General features: G+C 31.4%; 6 protein-coding genes across 7 annotated transcripts; 3 read left to right on the forward strand and 3 right to left on the reverse strand.

Annotated features, from left to right (window-relative positions):
• Positions 1–838: 838 nt before the first annotated feature.
• LOC126832938 (uncharacterized) lies at positions 839–3,259 on the reverse strand. Of its 2 annotated transcripts, XM_050563996.1 has the most exons (6): positions 3,013–3,259; positions 2,495–2,695; positions 1,937–2,059; positions 1,707–1,859; positions 1,351–1,628; positions 839–1,106 (listed from the first exon to the last, which is right to left on the reverse strand). In XM_050563996.1, exons 2-5 carry the CDS (start codon positions 2,628–2,630, stop codon positions 1,369–1,371), a joined length of 672 nt encoding a protein of 223 aa, XP_050419953.1. In that variant the 5' UTR covers positions 2,631–2,695; positions 3,013–3,259; the 3' UTR covers positions 839–1,106; positions 1,351–1,368. The 2 variants fall into 2 exon arrangements, with proteins under 2 accessions (XP_050419953.1, XP_050419952.1); XM_050563995.1 differs by lacking the exon at positions 839–1,106 and having other exon boundaries at positions 1,137–1,628; positions 3,013–3,257.
• LOC126832937 (probable pseudouridine-5'-phosphatase) lies at positions 2,998–4,245 on the forward strand. The gene is made up of 4 exons (XM_050563994.1): positions 2,998–3,220; positions 3,300–3,518; positions 3,580–3,812; positions 3,875–4,245. The coding sequence occupies exons 1-4, from the start codon at positions 3,163–3,165 to the stop codon at positions 4,049–4,051; spliced, it is 687 nt and encodes a 228-aa protein (XP_050419951.1). The 5' UTR covers positions 2,998–3,162; the 3' UTR covers positions 4,052–4,245.
• A 627-nt stretch (positions 4,246–4,872) lies between these two features.
• On the forward strand, positions 4,873–7,240 carry LOC126832936 (probable pseudouridine-5'-phosphatase). The gene is made up of 4 exons (XM_050563992.1): positions 4,873–5,334; positions 5,416–5,637; positions 6,634–6,866; positions 6,931–7,240. The coding sequence occupies exons 1-4, from the start codon at positions 5,277–5,279 to the stop codon at positions 7,105–7,107; spliced, it is 690 nt and encodes a 229-aa protein (XP_050419949.1). The 5' UTR covers positions 4,873–5,276; the 3' UTR covers positions 7,108–7,240.
• A 152-nt stretch (positions 7,241–7,392) lies between these two features.
• On the forward strand, positions 7,393–9,128 carry LOC126832933 (pseudouridine-5'-phosphatase-like). Its single transcript, XM_050563985.1, has 5 exons — positions 7,393–7,509; positions 7,569–7,697; positions 7,762–7,980; positions 8,363–8,595; positions 8,664–9,128. The coding sequence occupies exons 1-5, from the start codon at positions 7,506–7,508 to the stop codon at positions 8,841–8,843; spliced, it is 765 nt and encodes a 254-aa protein (XP_050419942.1). The 5' UTR covers positions 7,393–7,505; the 3' UTR covers positions 8,844–9,128.
• A 489-nt stretch (positions 9,129–9,617) lies between these two features.
• Positions 9,618–15,680, reverse strand: LOC126832932 (uncharacterized). Its single transcript, XM_050563984.1, has 6 exons — positions 15,475–15,680; positions 11,754–11,846; positions 11,532–11,682; positions 10,399–10,541; positions 10,171–10,320; positions 9,618–10,015 (listed from the first exon to the last, which is right to left on the reverse strand). Exons 1-6 carry the CDS (start codon positions 15,566–15,568, stop codon positions 9,855–9,857), a joined length of 792 nt encoding a protein of 263 aa, XP_050419941.1. The 5' UTR covers positions 15,569–15,680; the 3' UTR covers positions 9,618–9,854.
• A 3,562-nt stretch (positions 15,681–19,242) lies between these two features.
• Positions 19,243–20,968, reverse strand: LOC126832930 (GTPase Era, mitochondrial). The gene is made up of 6 exons (XM_050563982.1): positions 20,514–20,968; positions 20,314–20,438; positions 20,055–20,229; positions 19,768–19,986; positions 19,518–19,698; positions 19,243–19,457 (listed from the first exon to the last, which is right to left on the reverse strand). Exons 1-6 carry the CDS (start codon positions 20,727–20,729, stop codon positions 19,258–19,260), a joined length of 1,116 nt encoding a protein of 371 aa, XP_050419939.1. The 5' UTR covers positions 20,730–20,968; the 3' UTR covers positions 19,243–19,257.
• Positions 20,969–26,787: the final 5,819 nt, after the last annotated feature.

The raw sequence follows: 26,787 nt of genomic DNA on the forward strand, positions 1-26,787 counted from the left end.
AGATATAGTGATTATTTTAATTCAATGTTGTTTTTAAAAAAAAAACTCAAATAAGATGTAGGAAGATCATAAAATATGTTCCTATTGTATGAAGGTAAAATATAAAACATACCTCAATGTGAAAATAATTATGAATGAGCAAACGCGATTGAATTTAACAATAATTTAAAATCAAAATGATACATAAACATTCATAAAATTGTTTTAGTAAAATATAAAATATTTATTTTAAATACAAATAAATAATAAAAACTAATAAGCTTGTACTTCTTAAACAATGTATATAATATATGCAAAATATATACCAATTAAATAAAAATAATTAAATCATAGGATATGTATACTTGGTTTGTTAGAGTATGATGTTACTCGTTTTTTTTAAACTTAATAATAATACTTTTAATTTAGTCAAATTCTTAATTGTTATTAAATTAAATTAATAAAAAAAATTGTGAATATAAATGAATTCCCAAAATCTAAAATAAAAATATAAGAATAACAATAAAATATTGAGTTTTTGTGAATAAAGTACATAATAAAAAGTACATAGGAAATAAACACTTACTAAAGGTTGTTATTGTCTACTGCCTTACATTATCACTTAAATAAAAAAGAATGATCAAAATTTTTATACATGAAAAATTATTTTAATAAAATACCATGATTGAACAAAAAAAATAAAATATTTGATAAATATTATGTATCAGGTTTTTAAAATTAGTAATAACTTTTCAGTCTTTTAAATGCATAACTGTCTTTTTTTTTTTATTAATTCAGAAATTTTTTTTTCAACCTACTCGTTATTTATGAAGTTTTATATTTATCAGGTTATTAAAAATATTAGACATCAAGTTTGCTATTCATATTTTATAGTAATAACTAATAAATAATATTATATATGATATCTAGAATAGTTAATCAGATAACAGTTTTTTTTTAACTGATACTTAAATACAATAATAATACATGCTTAATATAATATATATAATAGTTTATATATTCTTAAAACAATTAATAATACAAATGTAACCTTATAAAAAATAAATAAATGGACGGATGATTTCCAGTTGGTCAATAATTCTTAAAAAGAGATTCATCGTATGGTGCTAAAATTATCAAAACTAGTTTAAATATATATTATTAAGTTTTCATCAAGCTTTATAAAGCAATTAATGTAAATTTATGTTTTCAACCAAAATAGTGTTATTAAAATTATTTGGATTTTCAATAATTGTTTACATACAATATTTAAGTATTCCATTAAAATAAAGCGCATAAATATGTTTTAAAATAATTAATACTTTTTAGTTGTAATACTAGAATGCCAATACTTTTTTTCGAGATGCGTACATTTTATATTTAAATAATTTAAATATCAGTATGTGACGACTGTTTATGATCCTCAATGTCATAGTCGTAATGAGCCCTTTGACTAGCCATCTTTTCACGTTTGATTTTATGAACCCGCCCTTCTATAATATACAAAATACCGCTAACATAAAGGCTGATGGTGCCAGCGACGGCAACTCCGTAACTCCAACCGACATCATTGTGTTCCCAGTTTGGCATCCATACCCTACTATCACCATTAATTCCGAACAAAATCAAAGCGATAGTGCTGGTTATGGCTAAAACACAAAATCTAACATTAAAAACGTACGAGATTACATCATATTAAAATTTATAACAGAATGATTTTACTCTACCGGCGGCTAAATAAATTCCTCCGGCTGTGAACAATATATGTACATAACGCTCTACTGATCTATTCAAGTACATGTAAAGAGTGGTGTAGAATAAACCACATATTGTTAAAAGAACGCAAACGGAGAACCAGAACTGTACAGCTATATAAAAGCCTAGATTATAAAACAAAATTGTACACTATATTATTATTTGATCGCTTTTCAAAATTATCAACAAAATATTTATTTACCTTTAAATAGTACATCGTAAATGATATAATATTCTTCTTCAAACACCCACCAGCAGTTGCCAAATTTAGTGTCATACCAATGATGACTGTCTTCAAAGTCTTTAAAACAAACCACCCATAGACCTAAAAAATAACAAAACAATAAAAACTTCATATTATTATTTGACTTAAATATTTTTCACCATGCCCGTTAAGAAAATTAAGATTTTTCATTTGCCACACGAAAAGTAGGATGTTTTCGTCATGAGCACCAATACAATAAAAAGATAGACATAATTCAATATACACTAAACCAATTAAAAATATTTTATGGATATGTTTTAGAGAACATTTTTTTTTTTTAATTTTACACTGATCCGTAAACTTACTGTCCCGTCACGCTAACACCGTATACTTGATAAGTGAATATATTGTTTAAATAAAACTACATATTCAATTATGTGTCCGTTTTAACATTAATATAAAAAATAATTTAATTTGTTAGTATAATAAAAAATACAAATAATTACAAAGAGCTTAATAATGTGTCGATCACTTAGGGCGTGACCGCATACTAACCGATCCTTTCGAATTTTGGATGTTCCAACTTGCCGTCCGTGACCAACCAATTTTTAGTGCAAAACGCTAGCAGAACAAAAAAAGTGCCTAACACTGAAAGACCTACGGCCGTTAGACCGTTTCTAGATTTCGCCATCGATCACTCGAAGCCTTCTTTTACATTTATATAAACTGTTTTTAAACGACCAATGTATTTTTTATCTATAACAACAGTACAACACAAACAAATACAATACGGCTGTTATCAATATTATAGCGAACACAAGCAACATGTGTTTCAGGGTAGCCACTACAAGAGATAATTTTTCGATATGGGGCAAGCACGTGATTTTTGTGTTTGAATTTGAAAATTTTGAAACGTAAAATTCAAATAGTAGAGCACAGGTTCAATAACACGTTCATCTTTACTTACAAATTAAAAGTCATTAGACATTAAAAAAGCGGAGATCCTTGAGCGTTCTTATTTACATAATACATATATCTAGTAAACCGAGTTTGCTATTTTACTGAATACTGACCTTGTACATTGTAATTATAGCCTAAAGGTTATATAACATATTTTTGACTACACGAGAAACTGTGGAGATTAAAACATCACAGTTTCATTATGTGTGTAATAGCTTTAATGACGGCAACACCGGTACACGAATTGTTGATAATATCTGAAAATGACCAATTACTCACCTGTGACACATGTAATTTTTGATATGGACGGTCTACTTTTAGGCGAGTTGAATAATATTTTTATTTTTAATTTAAAATTTATGATTTTTAATGTTTTTTTAAATTTTTTTAACGTGTTTAGATTCAGAAAGCATTTACTTTACTTCAGTAACAGAAGTACTGAACAATTATGGGAAAATTTATACAGACGAATTACATTTAAAAGTAATGGGAACAATACCTCTAAAAACTGCTTCGATTATTACAAAAGAACTCAAAATGGATATTACACCCGCACACTTGATGGCAGAGTTAAATAGGAAAAAGCTTATCAATTTAGATAACTTACCTTTAATGCCTGGTTTGAAGTTATATTTTATTTGTTTGCGATATGATCATAATATAATATTAATTGATCTTAGGAGCTGTGAGATTAGTTAATCACTTGTATGAAAATAACATACCAATCGCTGTAGCTACCAGCAGTGGAAAAGAAACGTTCAAAGTGAAAATAGCCAACTATCAAGAATTTTTTTCAAAGTTTCACCACATTGTTCTAGGTAGTGTTGATCCAGAAGTCAAAGAAGGTAAACCTGCCCCAGATATATTTTTGGTGTGCGCATCGCGTTTTGACGACAACCCTAAACCAGAGAAGGTATGTTATTTCAACATTTGTTTTTTTTATTAGATCAAGTATTATTAATCATTTTTTTTTAGTGTTTGGTATTTGAAGATGCTCCAAATGGAGTTACGGCTGCTAGGGCCGCAGGTATGCAAACCGTAATGGTGCCGGACAAAGTAATTCCTATTGAGAAAACTAGTCATGCTACACAAGTTATTACATCTCTGGAACAATTTAAACCAGAAGAATTTGGCCTACCACCTTTTAAATAGTGAGTTATTACTCAAAATTATTTATTGGTAATTATTACAGCAAAAAAAAAAATTATAAGTATTAGGACCACATACCTATTACAATTTTAGTTGTTTTAACGTTATTTATTTGTACTATTATTATATTAAATACTATATTTTTTAATATGTAAGCAGTTTTTATAACAATCTATATTATAATCTCTTTTCGAATTATTGAGTTGACAAATAAAGTGAGTTTTACATTTTTGGATTTGCAAGTTGTTTTTTTTATTAAAATTCCTTATTATGTATTATAATTTATAGCATAGTAAAAGCGTTTATCGAATAAGTATTAAGTAATAACTCACATAAATTAATGAGAAATAAATCGACTTCACTAGGGTTAACTCAAGGTTAACACAATGGTCAATGAACAATGATCTGCATAGCGAGAACAATAACTGTTAAATGTTAATAATTAATATTAACGCAGTCAATATCACAGCTTATCGTCTTTATCTAATAACAAAATATTATTTAGTATTTACCTATTATTATTTTCAATTTTGGAACTTGTATTTTGTATCAAACACGTGCAACACGCATTGAAATTATAATCATTTATCATTATTTGTATTATCCACATGCTTCATGTGTTTGGATGTTTAATGTTTATCTATTTAGTATTTAGTATTTACACAGTGCCATCTGTTAAGCAAATTGAGAAATGTGCTAAAGGTCACAGCAAGGCTGACGCCTGGCAATACAGCTGCTCAGGATAAGGGCTGATGATAGCTGCTGTGGTCCCAGATTATATCACGACTCACGAGGTGGACGGCGGTGCCGGAGGCACGATGGAAGTCGAGCTTTCCGTTTCTCTGACCTTGAACTATGTGTTTTATAGCATAAATAATAATAATCGTTAATTAAAAAAAATACTCCCAATATATGTAAAACGTTGCTCAATTTCTCCAATATTGAAACGGCTCACGAAAAAAAGGCGGCGATACCTATTATTATAATATACGTTCACTTTTCCTTTCTAAAATTGTAAAACTTATATATAAGCAGATAAAATTCCTTTATAGCTCAACGTAATCTATGTTCGTCCAAATTGATAATACTCAAGTACTTGCCTCATGTTTTAACCAGGACCGCTGATAAGAGTATTTTAGAAGAAAAAAATAAGAACGCAAAATTTTCACATCTTCTTAAAACAATTCTTGACAATATACCTACAATTTAAACGGTTATTTTCAAAAAAATGTCCAACTATTTACCTGTGACTCATGTCATTTTTGACATGGACGGTCTACTTTTAGGCGAGTATTGGTTTTTTTTTTTTAAATTTTAATCTAGTAAATTCTATTATTTCTACATTGGCTTTTGGTTGGGTGTTTTAGACTCGGAAAAAGTTTACTTGTCTTCCATGACCGACGTACTACTGAATAAATATGGGAAAATTTATACAGATGAATTACGTGTAAAAGTAATGGGAACCGTACCGCTCAACACTGCAACGATTCTTGTAAATGAACTCGGATTGGACATTGCGCCTACAGATTTAATGGAAGAGTTCTACGAAGTTCAATTGCAAAGAATGGTTAACGTACCTTTAATGCCTGGTTAGTACTGATTTTTCAACAGTCTGCCGTATGTTAGGGATGTTAAATTACTGGTAATTTGTTTTTGGAAAACTTCAGTAAATTATTGGTAATTTTACTAAATTTGAGTAGTAAAAATTGTATAAATCATAATTTTGTTTTTTCTGTAATTATTATTTAGACAATTTCATAAATCCCAAGTGGTCATGCTCACACTATATATTATATAAATAGTATAATATTATTATAATTGGAGGTTATTTCATAAATTTTGCCATTTATTAGTTTTTGTTTTGTACCACATTTATAAAAATATACTGCTGTACTATTTTTCAGTGCTATCAATCATGTATGGTTCTAAATTATAAGATAGATAGTTATTACTTATTGTATATACAGTAGGCGGGTATCTTGAAAATGGAATACCTATCAAGTTGATATTTAATGTAAATATTTGCTACTGTAAATACCTTCAACAATTCACTCTATTTTTGTAATGGTTATAATTATATTTTAGCAATTGCTGTGCTTAAGATTTATGATGATGCCTTTGATTATATTAGCCATGGAGTCTTATAACAGTTTTAAAATCACCATTTTTTATTTATCTTGAATTACTTCTCCATTTAAAAATATTTATAATATAGTGTATTGTAAATTAAAAATGTATACAAAATACTAATTTTTAGTAAAAAACAAATTATTTTTTTATTTTACTAAACAGTCAAAAGTATAGCTCAAAATGTTAATTCTGTCGAAGTATCTTTTTTTTTCAATTATATAAAATATAATAAATATTAATAATAGTTAGATTGCAAAAGTAAAAAAAAAAAAACTTTTTTAATATAAATTAACAAATTAATTATGTATAACTTTTAGTCTACACTAAAAAAAAAAGTACTGATAAAATAGGAAAGTATTTTATTTAAATTACTTTAACTTATTTCCCTAAGTGATATTAACAAGCAACATCCCTTTAGAAATCCGATCAACCGCATTTAAATTTAATCGTTTCAGGTGCCACAAGATTAATCAACCACCTGAGTGAAAATAACGTGCCCATTGCTGTAGCTACTAGTAGTGGTAAAGAGACCTTTAAGGTTAAATCAGCTGACCATCAAGAATTTTTTTCAAAATTTCACCATATTGTGTTGGGAAGTGCCGATCCAGAAGTCAAAGACGGTAAACCCGCCCCAGATATATTTTTGGTGTGTGCATCGCGCTTTGATGACAAACCTAAACCTGGAAAAGTATGTTTAGAAATGTTTGTTTCTATTTTCTGTGTTAAATACTAGAATAACCATTCTTTTTTAGTGTTTGGTGTTTGAGGATGCTCCAAATGGAGTAACAGCTGCTAGGGCCGCTGGTATGCAAGCTGTAATGGTGCCGGACAAAGTAATTCCTATTGAAAAAACTAGTCATGCTACGCAAGTGATAACATCGTTGGAACAATTTAAACCAGAAGATTTTGGATTACCGCCATTTAAATAAATAAGAAATTATTATATTTTTGTTTTATGACTTATTAAAATGTTTTTATATTCAGTTAAATTCTGAAAGAGATATGGTTGTATATCTACTTGATAATCTTAGTTTATCATGATTCATATGCCTCGCCCTACCTATATTAATGTTTTGCTTTGTAGTATTTTTTTTTTTTTTATTCGTGTTAATTTATTTTAAATATCATCATACTTTTATATTAGGCACTATTCTTGTTGACCTACTCTTCAAGTCAGCTGTTTTGTTATCATTAATCAATCCAAATCTAGTCTATCATATTATTGAAAAATTAAAAATCAAAACATTATTTAAATTAATAAAGTTTATTTTAAATATTGTTTTTGCAAAATAGTTTTAAATTTTTTATAATATTATATTTATACAAAATGAGTAAGTTGTATAAACTACAAATACGACACGTATGATAAATATCAATTATATTTTTTTAGGATTTTTAGCCATTAGAAATGCCAGCACCGTGTTCAATAATATATTTTATCGTTCAAATTTCACAAGCGCCAAATCAAAATTTCTCCCAGTGACACACGTAATTTTTGATATGGACGGCGTACTTCTTGGTATTTGAATTGAATGTTTTGAGTCGTTGTTTGTTTTTTATTTCTTAAGTTTTATATAGAACAGACACTGAAAATATTCACAAAAAAGCTGTGTCGGAAGTAGTAGCAAGTTTTGGAAAAGATTATAGCCAAGACCTACGTTATAGGGTCTTGGGCGCTCCACAACTCGACGGTGCTAAACTTGTTGTTGATGAACTGAAATTGCCGACGTCAGTCAGCGATTTTATCCAAATGATTAACAAAATTGAAAAAAAATTACTACCCAATGTAGATGTTTTACCAGGTAATAATTTCACAGTATTTAAGATATACTGTTTGAACCAATATCATGACAATTTTCTAATAAAATGTGTATAGTTGAAAACCAACCAAATAGTATTTGAATTTATTACCGGTACTATTATTATTTACTAAAGGTATATTTTTAAAAATTTATTTAAATCAATAAAGAAACTTCAGAATTTATATACAATACTGACATAACTAGTTATTTTAAGTTCTGTTGATACCTGAACAACATTTCCTAAAAATTATAGCTATATTCTCGCTTGATGGTGGTAAGACTCAAAGTACAACCCATAACTATATTGCTTAAGTGGACATGGATATATAAGTATAATATTTTCTAATTTTGATGCACTAACTCGTTAAATAAAATACTTTAGGTGTTGAACGATTATTACGGCATCTTCACAGTCATAACGTACCATTTGCAATAGCAACTAGTAGCAGTAAAGAAAGTTTTGAAATAAAAACCAGAAAGCATAAAGATTTATTTTCACTTTTTCACCATGTTGTAACAGGAGCATCTGATCTAGAGGTGAAACAAGGAAAACCTGCTCCCGATATATTTCTTATTTGCGCTTCTAGGTTTTCTGATCAGCCTCACCCAAACAAGGTAATTGTTGTTCTATTAAAGACAGGTGACAATTTCCAAGCATGTATGTAATCGGTAATTGTTTTCAGTGTTTAGTTTTTGAAGACTCGCCAAACGGAGTCAGAGGTGCGGTCACAGCGGGTATGCAAGTAGTTATGTTACCTGATCCAGTGATACCAAAGAATTTATGTACTGAAGCGACTGTTGTAGTCGACAGCATGAACGATTTTCTTCCTGAACCATTTGGTATACCAGCATTTAAAACTTAATTTTTAAATTACCCACCTACATTTTTTACTTAATATAATAATTATTGATGGAAAACATTAATGTTGTATTCTACACTTTTACCTTATATCTTATTTAAAGGGATATTATTTCTTATTGAATATTTTTACCGCTTTAGGTAAACGCAATCGGTAGCGCTACAAATTTCAAATATGTTGAATAACTTATAAAATAACAATTAATTGTTTTGTTAAAATATTATTTTTACTTTCGCTTAAGAATATGATTATTATTGATGTTTTATTAATTATGATTTATGAAGTTAAAAATGTTATCGAACAATACAAATTTTGGTTAATTTACCTACTGGCAATAGACTTTTTTATCAACAGCAATGACTTCCAAAGTTTTTTATCTTTACCGTGTGTTGTGCTCTTGAATAATACAACAATAATGTTGACACCAAAAAAGTAAAATTAAGTATTCCACTCAAGCCTCTTGGCATTATATTGATGTTATATTGAGATTTGAGTGTTTGAAGTAGAACGTGATTGGACAACAAAATTCCAATGTCGTACCAGCGAATAGTTAAACGATTGACCAACTTGGCAACGTACCAGCTTTAAGTAGGTAACCAAAAATGTATTTTTTAAACTAACAAATATTACTATTACTTTTTACTTTTCAAAACAAACATTTACTTAGCCCAATATAGATGCCTATAGGCTACAGGTAATTGATTTGTTTGAAATTCCGATGCTCAAAAGCTCAAGTGTACCTACCGTTATGTTTGGTTTAATGATAAGTTTTATGGATAAACAACGTTAAAATTAATTTTAATAAAATAAAAATTATAAATAACATTTTTGTCGGATCTAAACACGTTAGTCCCAATTTACATAGTTAGTTTAATATTATAACATACCTAGTGGGAATGTGTTAAAACAGATATCGCTCCAAAATACATATAGTTATACTTAAACGAAATAAAAATTTAAAAAAAAATCTAAGGCTACGAGATTGAGGTTTTAGGGAGAGATGGGAGGGTTAGATCATTTACGACTGGGTGGGAACAGTTGATCGTATGGGACCTCCAGGAACACTTGATTGATGACGGGCCTACTGATTTTCTCAAAAGCCTCTTCGGCGTATGGCAACATCACTTGGAATATGACTCGCCAGAACTGGTTGACAAACGTCAAAGCCATTTGACCTGAAACAATTTAGGTCATCGTTAGTTCTATAGCTCTTTGCCGGAACGGCTTTTGTCGGCCAACGTACGGTTTATGATGATGTATCTCATACCCGTAACCGATTAATTTAATGTAAGACACAAATGCAAGTATTTTAATAACAATATGTTCTTACTCAATTCTGGGCTTCCGTTGATCAAATTGGTGGCGTAGATCTTCATGTCACCAATGGATAATTTCATACCTACGTCCTTGATGCGCATGTGACGTTGGCCGTTCAATTCCACCGTGTCGCCTTTAAGTATCCACGATCCTGCGACGTCGTCTACGGTGTATACAAAAAGGTGACGGGTAAGTGTAATATGCAAATTATTAGTTGTACACAAAAATGCATTGTACTTACAAGAAGACACGTTAAAAACGCCTTTGCCCATGATTGGGATCTGGCCGATTTTGCCTTCGCCCTTGAATTTTCCTGTGGAAATCACTCTGGGAAGTTCGAAGTCGATTTCCAGTTCCAATCGCCGCGGGTCTTCCACCAGAGCCCTAAAAAACAAAACAAGTTTTTTATTATAAACGTCTCAATACGTTTACATACGGCAATCAATCCAAACACACTACAGACTATATTTATTAAATAAAAATTACATTTCTTCCCTATTGAATCCGATTTTGAACTTAAAAAACAGAATTTTATCACTTTCTTTGTGTATAAAACAAAAAATTAAGATGCTCCATGAATAATAATTCTGAGAAAAGTTTTGAATTCGGTAAAGAAAATGAAAAAACAAAACACTCTACTTGGAATACATTTATACGTACCTACAAAACACGCAAAAATAAAAAAATAACTGTGTTTTTATAAGATAAAAGTTAAAAGTTAAAAGTTCATATCTGTCAAAATTATTGCCAGAAAATGAAGATTTAACAAAATATAAGCGTTTTTGTCATTTATCCCATTTAAACTTCAACCCTTGTAGGGCACGGGTTAAAATTAATAATTTTCTAATTTTTTTTGAACTTATTTTTATTGTATTTAGAAACTTTTTAGGGGGCGTTGAGGTTAAAATTCGAAAATCTCATTTTTAAGGACCACCCTAATATTAAATATATTATGTAATAATTTATGATTGACATTTGGTTTTTTTTTAATGTGCACCTATTTATTAATGTTACTGAATACTAATCGTATTTTAATGGCGACACAAAATCCAGTAAAATAGACGTGCTCTAACATTTTTATAAACGTAGTTCACACGGGTATAGTGTCTCGAAATTAAACTCTATTCGTTCGAACCGGGCATTAATGCTATATAAATCTAAGCTAATTTAATAAAACAGGTAATTTAAACGGATATTATTGGGGGGGGGGGGGGGGTTGGCAGTCCTTGCCGGTTTTGTGATTCATATATAGACCAATACGCTTGCTTTTATAGTTCTGGTCGTGCTTAGGTACTTAAATTTATTGGAGTTGGGATATGATGGCAATTATTTCTAATACCAAATAATTTATACTGTGTTATCAAAGCGACGAACCTGACGTCGACGATTTTGATTGAACCCAAACCGTGATTGTAAACGTTCTTGAACAGACATTTTCCTTCGAGCTGTTCGGAATCAAAATGCATCAGGTACTCATCCATGTAATACGGGTCCAACGAAGAGATGTTCAATTGCGGTATTCCCTCTGCAAGTATATACATAATTAAATCGTGTTTCCCCCAAAAAATGATCAAGCGGTAATCGTTTTGGTGGTACCTTTGCTGAACTTTGGGATCAAATATTGCAGTGTGTTCTTTAGACAGCCACTGAAGTTTTTGTCGTTTCTTTTGCACGGATCAGTGTAAGTCGCTGAAATATAATTTAAAAAAACATTGTAATCAAAGTAAAAACAAAAGAAATCGGACTTAAGACCTTAACAACGGTATCCGTTTTAAAAACTGAAAAATTCTATAAGAAAAGGACCTTGGCTATTTAAAACACACAAAGAGTTATTTAAGTAATAGCGCATTCGAGACGTATCCAGGAAGACTCAAATTAACATAAAATAACTGTGTTTATTATATTAAATTGTTCGGTTAAAAAAAAAAATGAATTTCAGTATTTTGACGTTCATGTTTTTTTTAAATGTAAAATTACCATTAATTAATGAACTATATTATAATATTTTTATTGTAAGCAATGTCAAATGAAAATTTGTATACACATGGCTTAGTAGTTGACGTCCTTCGATCACATCATAAATAATATATCCTTACTAATAATAATAAAACCATTATATTACACATATATACAGTGTATCAACTCGTAATGAATAAACAAACTTCAGGGTCGTTATTTGTCTATGATTATATGCAATTTTTCAAATTTAAGAATACAAGAGCTGACAAAGAGCACAACACGTTTATATTCTACACTCGACTAGAAAAAAAAACTGTTTTCCGTCATTCTGCTCAATTAGTTACTTAATATAAACGGCAAGTTCATTAGTGTTACGAAACAGGTTCATTTTAATATTGCAATAATTATTCGTGGTTGGCGCGATATTAATTTTCCTTTCTATGATCTGAGACAATTGTGTAAAGTCGTCTTTAGGTCTTTAATTGTTATAACTTTGTTTACCGACTTCTAATTATCTCCATAAATAAAGGCTCGATCTTAGATTTTGTCATACATGCTAGTTTCCCTAAAACTACTCGCGATTCCTTAAGAAAACGTATCTCAGACATGTTTCTGTATACAATAATGATAGCTGAACAACTGCGTTGTAATTTGTAAGATTTGGAAACAAAATCTATTGGATATGTACACGGACTCCATTATAACCGGTTTGAAAGCTCTTTGTATTTCCTATGTTACTACATTATGATTATAAAGCTGTAAAACCGTTGACTTATATCGAAAGTATTGAAAAATTGCCTACTCTTTAGTCCTTAATGAACATGTTATGGTGTTAGCAGCGTTCTTTTATAATAATTGTATTATTATGCGCGAGCCGTTTTAGCGCGTGCTTGCGTACAATGGACGCATACAACAGCTATTATCATTATTTATCCATAGAAAGGCACAAAACGAAAACTATAACTCTTACCCAAATAACATACCTAACCTACTCACTTTCGAATTTTACGCACTTCATTATAATATTATGTTATACCTACATGTATATGTATTTATTATTATTAGTGTTGTTGACAAACGGGTACGGCGGCGGCGGTTTTGTTTTAATTAAACATTTTTTTTTTTCATTATTTTTTTACCTTCTATTCTCTCTCTTTCCTTTGCGCCATCTCGGCCAGACCTTGCGGTCGTTGATCCGATCCCAGATGAAAGTGTAACAACGACGGTGAAACCATTTCATTTAATTTATTATTTTTCTTTTTTTACCATAGACGTGCGGTCGGTTTTACACACACATATATATATATATATAATAATCATGTAATCGAAAAAAAATCGAAACGGAAATTGTCATCTATCATTATACCCTTTAATCGCCCAATTTCAGTACAGTTTTTTTGTTATGTCTAAATCCCCTAGTCTTTTGTAAGAGAAACCCTCGTTGAACTTTCTCTTGTGGTAATTTGCACGTAAACCTAAAATAAATGTATATATATTAACATGTGCGTGTGTGTGCGAACACGGTATTATATTATATTTCAAAAACAAAGGAAAATGAGGGGAAAACAATCGTTCGCTGAAGGCAGTTGCACTATCTCTGCTGCGATTTTATTCATTATTGCTGCTCGACGGGCGGCGATTATCAGCTATTAAATTCATCAACTGTATTTTGAAAATTATAATCGTTTTTATTTTTATTATTCTTTTTACATAATCACCAAATATACCGGTGAATTGCAGTACACTCCTATAATCTTTTATTACCGCATAAAGGTATTCCGTTAGGTAGATGCCTATAATGATATGTGCCTATACAATATGGCTATGAATATTTTATTATTATTATTATTATTATTATTATTATTATTATACTAATAATATAATTGAGAGGTCAAAGGAAAAAAAACCAATCAGTTTCAATTAATGTTTCTTATAATTACTAAAATTAGGATTATTAAAAGATCCGAGGAAGTGATTCATGCAATAAATATCAAACATTCATTTCGACTTAAAATTGAGGGTAAATAAATTAATAAAAATAATAAAGTTGAAATTTTACTAATAATATAGACAATAGAACTTTTTAAAATCTATGACCCGGGTCAAATAGTAATGACTCTATAATTAGGTAAGTTTTTGAAAATACACCCAACTTTAGACTTTGGAGTTATCTATCACTGTTTAACCTGTTGCCGCCAAAATGTTAATCAGAAATATATAAATGGTTTACCGTTACACCTATATTTACAAATTGGTTTTGCCAATGTAATTATTTCTAACAACTTACCGTACAGTAACTTCAGCCAATTTATAAACGTAAGTAGTTTATATATTCAATTTATATGTCCAGTGTCTACACACTTTTGAAAAAAATGAAATTCTTAAAAGCGTAACGAGCATCGATTTCGAAACTTCATTAGTAATAACAAAACATAATTAAAAAATATTTGCATTTACATTTACCGCATTCGTTTACAATATTATCTCACTTAGATTTTAAGCAATTAATAATTAATTCTTAAACGATTAATATGCAATTACCAATTCGTATTTAATTTGTGTTGTTATGGATGACAATTGCAATTAAAAACGTCGTAGTATTATCTGAAAATACTCTTTCTCTTTTTTTATTTACTAGTACAATGTACTAAAGAATGAACTGCTATTTATTGAGAATTTATGAAGAAATAATATTACAGTTATGGTATCAGGTTACAGGTATTCCATTAGTTAACAAACGCTTGCTGGTAATTAACTAAAAATTAATCGCGATAAAATCCATTATGTAACTTAGCTAGAATAGCTTCCCCTACATTACACACGTACATATACTTAACTTTTTTAGAATACTTATTTTTGGTTTATGCACTTCTAATGTAGGTAACTTTTACATTTTACGTTATACCTGATTTTTAGGAAAAAGTCATAAATATAATATTTGCTAGTCAAAACGTCCCAAACCGTACAACTGCGTTGTACGGTTTACGGTTTTTACGGTAATGGTTAAGACAAAATTATGGATGGCGGTTTGATTACAATTTATAAAGTTACATATTGATTGACTTTCTAATATAAACGAAAGAAATTAGTGCAATATTCGTTAGAACGGTGTTTTTTTTTTATTGTATTCATTGGATTTAGGTAGTTTATTAGACGAATCAACTCGATTTTGGGATGTGTCTCGGTAAGATCATTTGCACGGATGAGTTCGCTATTAGTATTTTTTTAAAAATTAATTAAACGGTGGTGTGGATCATTTTCACCTGTTGCTCAAGCCACGCCGTTCATAAGCCGGACACCTATTTGTGTAAATTGCGTCGTCGAGTTAATTCGTGTTGTTGTTGTTAAAGACACTTACGCAATTCTATTCCGCCGGTTCTGATGAAAGCCGCCCTGGATGGAACCGCGAACGCAGCGGCCAGTAAGAGCACCACGGAGGTCGTACGGCGCATCTTGTTGCGAGTGTATCTGCTGTGTTGTAACTTATAAGTATACACTTGAAGACGAAAACTTCAATAATTGCGCGTTGTCCGGATGGCGAACTGTAGGCCAAGTAATACGCGGGCCCAGCGAGTGGGTCTTATTTATAGATTCGGCCAGAGGAGGGATTGCGGCTTTGAGCAGAGGTAGGTATCACAAAGCGACCGACTGCAGAAAGCGGTCTTAACCTCACCGCCGCCGCCGCCGCCGCCGACGGAAGTGGGGAACGCGACGACGATTCCACCGCACCGCACACTTGGATTTACCTTTCAAAATATATCAATGTATAAATATTGTACACCGTGTATTATATTATATTATATTATTATTATTATTATGTAAACGACACGGGGGGGTCTACTGTACAGTACAACAGGTTCCTGTGCGTCTGCCCGCGAGTCTAGATATTATTCCATAAAAAAATGTATACATTACCTACGTATATAAAGACTTTCGGACGAACCGGAGGCCACGGGAGACTTTGTCAGGAAGTATAGGTGTTACAAAATAAAGTCTTTTACATAACCAACGTTGCCGGAAGATGTTTTGGTGTTTCAATTTGCAACCCAATGCCCATCGAATCCGCACCTTCAACTTGTTTAATACACTCCTGGATGACACTCTTGGATATTTACTAAAGGATGAATACATAGCCTCTACGCTTGGCACGCGCAATATTTGAATCGTGTAAACTCGACGGGTATGTTAGTGTTAGCTTTAAACACAATTTGTTTTATTCGAGGCTCGAGCTACAGGCTATAACTATTTTGGTGGTAAAAAAAGGGCTTAACGAAGGGCAATTTTCACGTTTTGTAGTTGTCCGAATTGGATACCTTTACTGGACTTAATCCTTATTAAAGCACAGACAAAAAAGTAAAATGATCATTTCATTTCATTTTTTTTTTTATATTATACTTAAAAATTCTTTATAATTGATTGGCGAAAATTATTACCACAAATAAACCTTTTCAATATAATTTATAACATTATATAGTATACCGGTACAATACTACAATCAACAGATTGATAGGAAAAAATTGGGTTTAAATGTTAATGTCGAGGACTTTCGAGAACCTACCTGAGCTTACTTGATACAGACCCGTAAAAAGGTAAAAACTAACAACAACATTATTCAATTATAACCAATGATACAAATAATAATAATAAATGCGTGTTAAAAACGATGTACAAGGAAGTTTATACCTAATTGAATCTATGAAAACTCTATTAAGTTGTATTATAGGCAAGGTCACAAAGTGAACTGGTTAATCACTCAAATTTTAATTTGACAGCGTACATAACTGACAACTGCGTAGATAATATCAACCAAAATATATCTACTAGATTTATTGTATAGATATTATGGTGGTCATTCAGTTTTTATTACAAACGTTGTAGAATTATTTAAGTTTTTAAGAAATAACTCCTAAGTAGATACCTAATTATTCAGTTTTTTTATTCATTGCAATTTGTGATGAAAGTAAACATAGAATAATAATATTATCTTCCGAGTTCCGTAAACCGATTCCAACTTATAACTTCAGGAATTAAAACTGTTTTCGAGAACTGTGAAGAAGTAGGTTAGATATAGGTAGTTACTGCACTACTACCGGTACCAGTATTTAATGTTTACAAGCTGCAATAAATATATACTCGTTATAACATAAAGATATGAGTATAGTTTATGTCAAAGTTAGTTATATGTTATGTAATTTCGTGGTTGATATTCATACACCGTGCTATAGACCGTGCATAACCCAATATAATTATTTATAAATACATTTATATATATATATTAATATAATCACGTCTAAATTAATTTTCTTAGCAGGAGAAACAGAGGTGAAATAAATCGTGCGGTTACTGCATATCTATCACTTGTATTGTAGATTGTTCTAGAATTAATCGTTGTATAGACATCCTACTGCCTACAACAACCCTTTTAAATTTATTTTGTAGCCAGACAGCTAGTTTAGGCCAATAGTCGGTCATAATAAAAAATGAGCTTTAAGGCAGGTAATATTATCATTTGCGCAGTTGTGAGAAGAAAAAATGTCGAGTTCAACCGTCTTACTAATATATTGTAACGGATAATTTAATCATTTTCTGTGCATAAAAAAATACAGCGATTCGGCTTCACACTATAAACGTATACAACCTGTTATTCAAAGCCTTCACCTACAAAACGAAGTACATATTATTCCATGTTGGATTATACAGTTATACTAGATAGGTACTTCATACATTTATTTAATTTCTATATACATATAAATCTCGAGGATTGCGCTTATGTATTTAGATTCGGCCCTTAAATAGCTGCTTTGTAAGTCCTAGCATAAATCATAGTTTAAGAGGTACCTACCATACAGAGGCTATACTATAAAAACATTTCACAGTGATGAATCAAAAATTATATCCGGTTGTTCGAGAATAGTTTATGAAACGTTGTTTTTTATGGCACGGCCCTTAAAAACCAGTAACATTTTTTTCTTAAGAGGTGAACTTAACTAAACACACGTATATTAATATATCATAATAAACAAATTAATATTTTATAATAATTTTTTTGATCAGAAATGTAATGTGTTACAAATATTGTTTAAGTATTTTATTGATATTTAAAATATTTTCAGTATTTTTTAATAAAATGTTGTAAACAGTATTTGACGCCATAGATAATAAAATAATAGATAGGCCATCCGCCTATCTCATGAAGACTTCAAGTCTTTATGCCTGTACTAATAACACACTGGATCACGGTCCGGAGATTGGGAAGAAAGAAAGACAATGTTTAATGCAAGGTACCTATTACATTTACGACCAATTGGGAAACTATCTAAATTATTTTCAAAAGAAAAAAACATTAAGTTTTACAACAAGATTCAGTAATAAGTCATCATCTAACAAGTTTCGATGGCGGAGAATCATACGTTATACGACATTTAACTAGAATAATATTTGCTTGGGAATTCAGTGGTGCTTTTAAAACCACAAAAAAACATAGAGCTCGATTGTTATGAATAGTATTTACGGTTTAAGGAAGATCGTACACACCATTGGCAAGACAAATTGTTAACTTCAGGTGGTTTTCCTTGACACAATACGAGTGTTAGTTGGTATAACAAATATTAAAACCTATCTATGTTGTTCGTTATTCAAAAACACACAATCGGAAGGACGGTAGCAGTAAAACGGGAAAAATAATATAACCTTATTGTGGAAGATTTAATAGTAATATTTTAGTTTGAAACCGACACCAAGATAACTTTTAATACTTAACTAATATGTGTTGTTTTATTTTATATTCTACTAGAGCGGCTGATTGACCTTGAAACAGTCTATAAAGTGAAAGTGAACTTCTCGACAAGTTTACATAACTCGTTCGAGAGATAAAATAGTCTTCTTTCAGTATTCTTATTGTCTTACAGGTAACAGGTCTTGAATGAATTCTCGGCCCTTGCGCAAACACCCCCTTGGTGTCTACGACCTGTATTTTTTTAAATGACACAATAAAAGAAACACAAATAAACATTAACATACGATAAAACTACTACGTTAAATTATTTTTTTAAATACAAAAAATATTTGTATTTATCATTATATAATACTTCAACAACTTAAAAACAATTATAGAAAAAAAAAAAAAACAATATTAATACATTTAAAAAGCATTAGCCGATTCTAAAGTTTTATGTTTTTCGTTGACAACCAATTTGAGAAATACATCAGTGAAAAATACATCTCTTAAATTTTGTTCAGCTTCTCTAGCAATTTTTCTGATTCGACTTCCTTTGTTTCCAATTACTAGTTTCTCTATGCGTAATGTACTGCAACCGATTAGTACAACAATGTGCATATTACCTGTAAAAAATATATTTTATACTATGTTAATTGATATTATTAAAAAATGAATCAAATTACCATCAGAAGACAATTCAAAATATTCTAATTCAATTTGCAAATTGTACGGAACTTCATTGGGAAGATAGTTTAAAAGTTTTGATTTGACAACTTCCAATATCAGATCGGTATCTTGTTTATCGGTCAGTGTACCTTCGGGGAACATCCATGCTGATGGCTTACTGTTGTGCAGTAAGTAATCCTAAGTGAAAAGAAAAATCATTGATATATTTTAATAATTATTATAAATACAATTTAGTAGTTTAAATACCTTAATATCTTGCACTCCGTCTCCAGTTAACGCAGACACCATAAATACGTCTTTGAATTTTTCCCATCCTACACTATCTTTTATTTTTGCATTTAATTGTATTTCGCTTATATTATTCGATAAACGATTTGTTTCAGATGCACAATTTTCTTTGAGTTTTTTACAAGTTAGTGTATTTGCCAAATCTAACAGCGTGCGTCTTGATCTGAAGGTGTCAATCTGAAATACATCAGTTTATAGTTAGAATTGTCATTATTATAATAACTGAACATTACAAAAATTAATACCTTGTTCAATATTAAAAATGAATCTTTATCAGGATATAAATGTAGTAGTCTCAACACTTTGGGATCTAAACAGCTTCTAGTATATCTGTTTGATACGTCGTGTAAAACACCAAATGTGTCGGCCTCGTCTATCGCACACAAAGAATCATTCGTAAAAGTTTTTTCCAAATTGTGCCTGATAAGTACATAATTAATAAAAACATAAAATACAAATTGGTACAGTAAAAATGTGTTCCCAAGTAAAACATTAACTACGTACTTAGAAATTTCTTCAGAATTTACTAGACCGGGCGTGTCTAAAAATACTATTTGTGTTTGGTTTTGAACTAGAATAGCACGAGCCTTTGATCTAGTCGTATGAACTTTTTTAGAAGTCGGTAATACCTAAAAGGATAATTAAAAATAACATATTAATGATATTATATTAAATAATTAATATAAATTATAATTTGATTGTACATTTCTTTGCATGATCATATTGATCAGAGTGCTTTTGCCTGCATTTGGCACGCCGATTATCGCTACTTTCAAGAGCCGTTGTTGTTCCACAGTCTGTTCATTATTTCCAATAACCGATCCTTCCTTCGTATTATGTATAAATCTTAGTGAAGTCGGTGAGTAGTTTGGTGATTTTAGCAAGATTGATACAAGCCAACTTCTTGGCAACTTTACCATTTTCGAGTATTGAAAAACTAAATCCTCATTGAGTATATAACATTTGAAGAACAACCGGAAACTTTTCAGTTTTGTATTAACTTGTAAATCATAGTTCTCACTTACATAATTTTCTCAGCAAAATATGTCAAATATTAGGTTATTTGCATTAAGCCATAATAATTTACAACGTTAAATACTTGAATGTGTTAATTATTGTCATGTAGGTATGATGTGCGCTTGCCGCTTAGAAAATATATCTTAGATTATGATAATACTGTTATCAGTGATAGTACCACAGAACAACCAGAAGGGCAGGGATTGATAAGTGTCCGACATTTTGTTTTCGCGGATTACGTACAATTATCATGATTTTTCCTGAGTCAGTGTGCCGAAACATGGGAAAACTGAATTTTTCTAAAGTTTAGTAGCTGTTATAGTCTGGAGAGTGGCGAAAATATTATGGCAGCCAGGCTTTTTCGGTAGCTAATGTATTTTTCTAAAGTTTCCCTTCCGGTTATTATGGTAATATCATAATGCGATACTATAACCTAAATTTCAGGGATAACACAGTTACCACGAATGTTGCGTGCTACGATGTTATGTTACTCCGACATTTTTGTTACGAATGACAATTGCTACGACGACAATTGACACGAATACATTTACAACGAAAATATGTTTTCGCTTTTATTTTTTATGCCACGATTTACAGTTACATCAAAGTTCCATTTTTAATTATTGCTTCGAATTACATTTACCTCGAATTCCTGTTACATCGACATGACTTATCAAAAAATCTTAATGTTATGATTTCGCTATTTTATAGGACATTTACATTGATAAACATTATATGGACCTTAAATTCCATTTACACTGACATGACCCAACAAATAATTTATATAAAACTATAAATAATATAATCTGAGTAAAAACAAGTTTAAAATTGTTCAGCAAGATGTAACTCAAAGTTAAAATAACATTAAGGGGACCGCAGCATGTTTTTTATAAAAAAATATTAAGTATAAATATCAAAGAAATTAAAAAAGGCCAACCCATTGATAAAGTGTTTCCCTATACATTGTGAGAATTTAGTAAATCTACCCCTTAAGGGGGTCGGAGCACAACTAGTTTCATGCGTTTTAGCGGTGCTTAATTAGACATACTTCTCAATGTTGGATTTTTAAAGTATGTATGGATTTGTTGACAAATTGTCTGGGTTTCTTAGGAAGCCCATTTTTGATTTAAAATGTTATGCCTAAAATAAACTCAAATAAACTATCATTGAATTTTCAAAAAAAATAATTTTGGAGATCTTCAAAAGAGAAAATTAAAAATCGCCTTCCTAAAAAACCTTGAAAATTTGTCGAAAAATGCATACATGTATTAAAAATTAAAGTCCAACATTGGGAAGTATGTCTAATTAAGCACCGCTAGCAGATGATATTTACCAATATAAAGTTAACAACATTTTTATTTTAACGTTGTAACTTACTTTATTAATAACTAGAATTCAATTGAATTGAATAAATTACCACTACTGTGCTTACCAGTCGTGAGTACATTGGTTGCTGGCTGAAATGTGTGTTACTATGCTGAAACGGCTGCGATAACAACCGTCTCAGACTTCAGTTGTTTTTCAGCTTTTCACGAGCAAACGACATTTTTGTTGGAAATACAGTTTTTGCGTTTCAAGTATTATATCTAATATTCTGAAATATGTGCTCTATGGAGAAGATTTTGTGGGCCGGCGGCGCCGTTCTAACGGTAACTGGCGGCGGTTACCTGCTCTATAAGGTATGCGTATGAACATACATATTGTTTGATGACATGTTCAATGACACACCTTCGACCAGGGCTCGCTGTTTTGTCAGTGTCAGCACAATAGTTATTAGTTTAAATAAAAATTGTTCTCGTGTTCAAGGCCAAAAAGAAATGGTGGGACGCGGCACCGGTAGAACTTGCACCGGTTGAACTTACACCGGCTGAATCCGCACCGGTAGAACCCGCATCGGTAGAACTTGAACCTGTAGAACCCGCATCGGTAGAACTTGAACCTGTAGAACCCGCACCGGTAGAACTTACATCGGCTGAACCCGCACCGGTACAACTTGCACCTGTAAACCCTGCACCGGTAGAACCCGCATCGGTAGAACTTGAACCTGTAGAACCCGCTCCGGTAGAACTTGCACCGGTAGAACCCGCTCCGGTAGAACTTGCACCGGTAGTACCTGCGTGTTACTACCACGACAGATACGGGTCGGCGGCGCACAGATGTCGTCCTCCGTGCGGCTACAGGCCAACTGAGGCAGGACAGCCGGAGCCACCGTGTGTGTACCACAGGCGACACGGCGCGGATGCAGTAAACTGCATACTGCCGTGTGGATTTGCAGGAGTGCAGGAGTACGGCATAGGGGAGCCCGTACCATATTGCATATACCATCGACGGTTCGGTCCGGAGGCGGTGAACTGCCGAGCCCCGTGTGGCTTTAGGGCCATACACTGAGGTAACACATTCATTAGTTTCCACAAAAAGCAACATACTGCAACGCGTTGATAATATTTCTTTGTCAGTCTCCTTTTTTTTTCTCTCTGTTAATATTGAACCCAGGTATATTTAACTTGTTTGACTCTACTGAACTCATATCTACAGACTTTCAGGTGTGGAAAAACGGCCGTACTATCATGTTGGAGACCACTACAATTATTAGTTGTCTACGGCCGCCGTGTTTGAACCCATCACGTTGTTTTTTCTCTCTATCTATTCAAGCTGTCATCCCTGTGGTCGCATTCATTTTGTTGACCGCCGTCTCAGCCATCCTCGCTGTGGCCGTCATTCATGTGGTTGGCCGTCGACTAAGTTTTGTAAATTAATAGTTATTTAAGTTTATGTAGAAAAATTGTCCTGTTTATTACCTTTCTCGTGAAAACCTTAGTGATACTAATACACTTAATTAATGATCACCTAATAAATATGTACTGTGTTAATACGGATGTTATTGTTTAATATGTTAGGGAACTCGGGGCAATTGCCCTGATGTCGAAACACTTAAGCTAAAATATTATGTACTTACTCGAAATAAGTTTACCGACACAAGGGCTTTAAAAACCAAGTCGCTATTTTACTACTTTATCTATTTTACTAGAGCTTCGCTCTAGCTGGGAGCTCCGCCTCCAGGCCCCCGAGTCGGGCGGTTAGGTCACAGATTCCTGGTACTGTACCCGGCTACGCCGGGCACGCTCACGTCCTCTCGCTGCAAAGTATTTTCGGGGAGGTCACAGATTCCGAGGGGGGTGCCCGGCTGCGCCGGCCACGGTATGTGGAAGTCAGTGCACAGCGGTTCCTATGGGGGTGCCCGGTTGCGCCGGCCACGGTGTCGAGCCATCGCAATACGTCTTAAAGGAATGACGTTATAATTCTTGGTACCTATAGGCTGTATCTAGTAATCAGAATTCATACCTAGTTATGGACAAATATTTGCAAGCTAAGTACTGATTAAGTGTAGAGTAAGTCTAGCTATGTATCTGTAATTTTTTTAAATTTTGAATTGAAAAGAATAGTATAGAAGTTAGACGGTTAATAAATATCAAGTGTCCGGTGTTGCTTACTTGGGTTGCTACCACTTTTACCAATTTTTATGAACTAACAATGTCCAGTTCCTTATCAGCGGGCGGAATTCGTATTGAAAACTGATAAGGACGGCAGGTCTCCGAGTGTTTTGGCATTCACTCGCTTCGCCAACTAAAAATATCCTAGGTTTGTAGGCTACAGTCTATGAGGAGGTAACAGGTTTAAAATTAAGTTTAAATTAAAATTTTAAAAAGTTAAAGAGGCTTGATAAGAAGCTGGCCATTGGGAAAAAGTGTACAATGGAAATTGTCTTTGGTAAAATTTGTTATATTATAGACCACGTCATCAATATAGGCCGGCGTCATCCCGCTTAATTTTATGAGTTGAAAACAGATAAAAATGTCTAGAGGACAGTCAGCTAAATGTCTGTTAAGGTTTACCTTTGTGAAACAAAATTTGTTTAATTGTAGTATGTTATATGTCTGTACACAGCAGTTCCGAGGGGGGTGCCCGGCCACGGCGTCGAGTCAGCTCACTACGTTTTAAAGTATACCGTTATAATTCATCGTACCTTTATCTAGTAATCATAGTTCATACTTAGTTTCGAAAAAGTGTTTTGCAAGCTAAGTACCGGTTAACTGTAGTGCAAGTCTAGCTATCTGTCAGATCAGAAACGTCCTACTACTAAAGCGAGTGTGCTACTTGCTTAAAGGACAATTTTTTTTTTTTTTTTAATTTGAATTGTTTGAGGTGTTGTTTACTTCACGGGCTTGGTAATAGCTATGGTTAAAAATAGAAAGAAATGTTTAGAGGTCAGTCTGTATATGTCTGATATGGTGTTCCTATGTGCAACAAAACTTTTTCAAACGTATACGTTATATGTCTAGATATTGGTTGAATTAAAATTCTTATTTGTTCAGAAATCACCGTCTATGCCATTTTTCGGTAATGACGTACTGTACGTTTAGAATGTAACCAACAGCATAATGCATTAAATATGTATATTAAAGGTCTGGTGGTTTAACAGAAGTTCTTAAGTGTTTAAGAATTCAAGAGTAAATCACATGAATGAAATGTCTAGAGTTTATATTAAAACTTAAAAGGGAAAGAAGTGAAGAGTGATAAATACATTATTTTAATTTTTGATCGACTATTTGGCAGAGCTTATAAAAATGTCCAAAGAGAGGTTAAATGAAATGTCTCGATGCAAATCTTTTAGTTTTTGGATCTGGATCTTTAATGCTAAAGGTACTTTGTTACTTAAGGTCTGACGTTTGTTGGTTATTAGAAGTTTAAAAGTGTGGAAGAATGATATGTTTGTGTGACGGTTACTTAGGAACTCAAGAGTACAAAACATGAATGAAATGTCTGAAATAATTTGTAGCAAATATTTTTGATTATTCGAGTGTCCGGCGGTGATTATAAAAACGGCCAGAGTACAAAATGATAATAATAATAATAATATTCAGTGCATAAAATACCTAAATTATTTGATACTTATCCAGACATATTTTATACATAATAGATAAATTGATATATACATTAATACTTTTTTAAGTAAACCATGAAAGGTATAAATCCATATGTTGATATATTTTTAGATGGCTAACCAACAATTCATCCTACTAAATGATAATAATCAAAAATTTTAAAATAATTTTATTTTTCATTATGTAGTATCAATTTAAAAAAATATAGCAAAATCTATAGATTTACTATACTTTTTTAGGGTGGAGCGAATACTTATGTTATACTTCTATAAATAATAAAATAGTAAATTAAATGTTGATTTTCAATATAAATTTTAACCCTTTGAAGCACAGCATTTTTTCTCCGATTTTCTCTGAACATGATTATGAAGGTGGTAATAAATATATACCACTGTGCGAGAGTAGGCTATTTTTTGAAAAAGTGGTATATTACTTATACCACCATGCTTCAAAATGTTAAAATGCAATAAAATGATTTGAAATTAATATTTTATTTTTATGTTTTAATTATGCCCTATGTCTGAAATCACACTACAAAAAAAACCAAAATAGTCAATATTAATAAGTATCTAATTTAGTTCAAGCTATATCAACAGCAGCTCAAAAAAAAAATATATACATACATATAATATAAAAAATTAACATTAAATAGTTAGTAAAAATAAATGTTCAGACAATTTTTTTGATTTTTGATTACTACTCATAAAAACGGTCTAAGAACACAAAATGTTGAACGCTAAAATAATCTAAAGACAACTGTTTTAAGAATTTAAAAAGATGATATAGGGACTTTTGCTGATGCTTTTAAAAAACATACCTATAATTTTTTATAATAAGACTGTGTAAAAATGCATTTACTCGTTGGTTAAATAAGTATTATAAAGCCAGGGAGTAAAAACTGGAATGATTACAATAGCATAAGTTAAAATATTAAAACCACAAATTAAGTCAAAAAACAATTTTAAAAACCCCAAACGGTTAGTGATAGTACTCGATAGTGATCATACATATTTATATA

The sequence above is a fragment of the Adelges cooleyi genome, unplaced genomic scaffold (genome assembly GCF_023614345.1).
Source record: "Adelges cooleyi isolate 19-005CV unplaced genomic scaffold, UGA_ACOO_1.1 ACOO_flye_CR_arks_rails_tigmint_CR_PRNA_167, whole genome shotgun sequence".
In the NCBI taxonomy this organism is placed as follows: domain Eukaryota; kingdom Metazoa; phylum Arthropoda; class Insecta; order Hemiptera; family Adelgidae; genus Adelges; species Adelges cooleyi.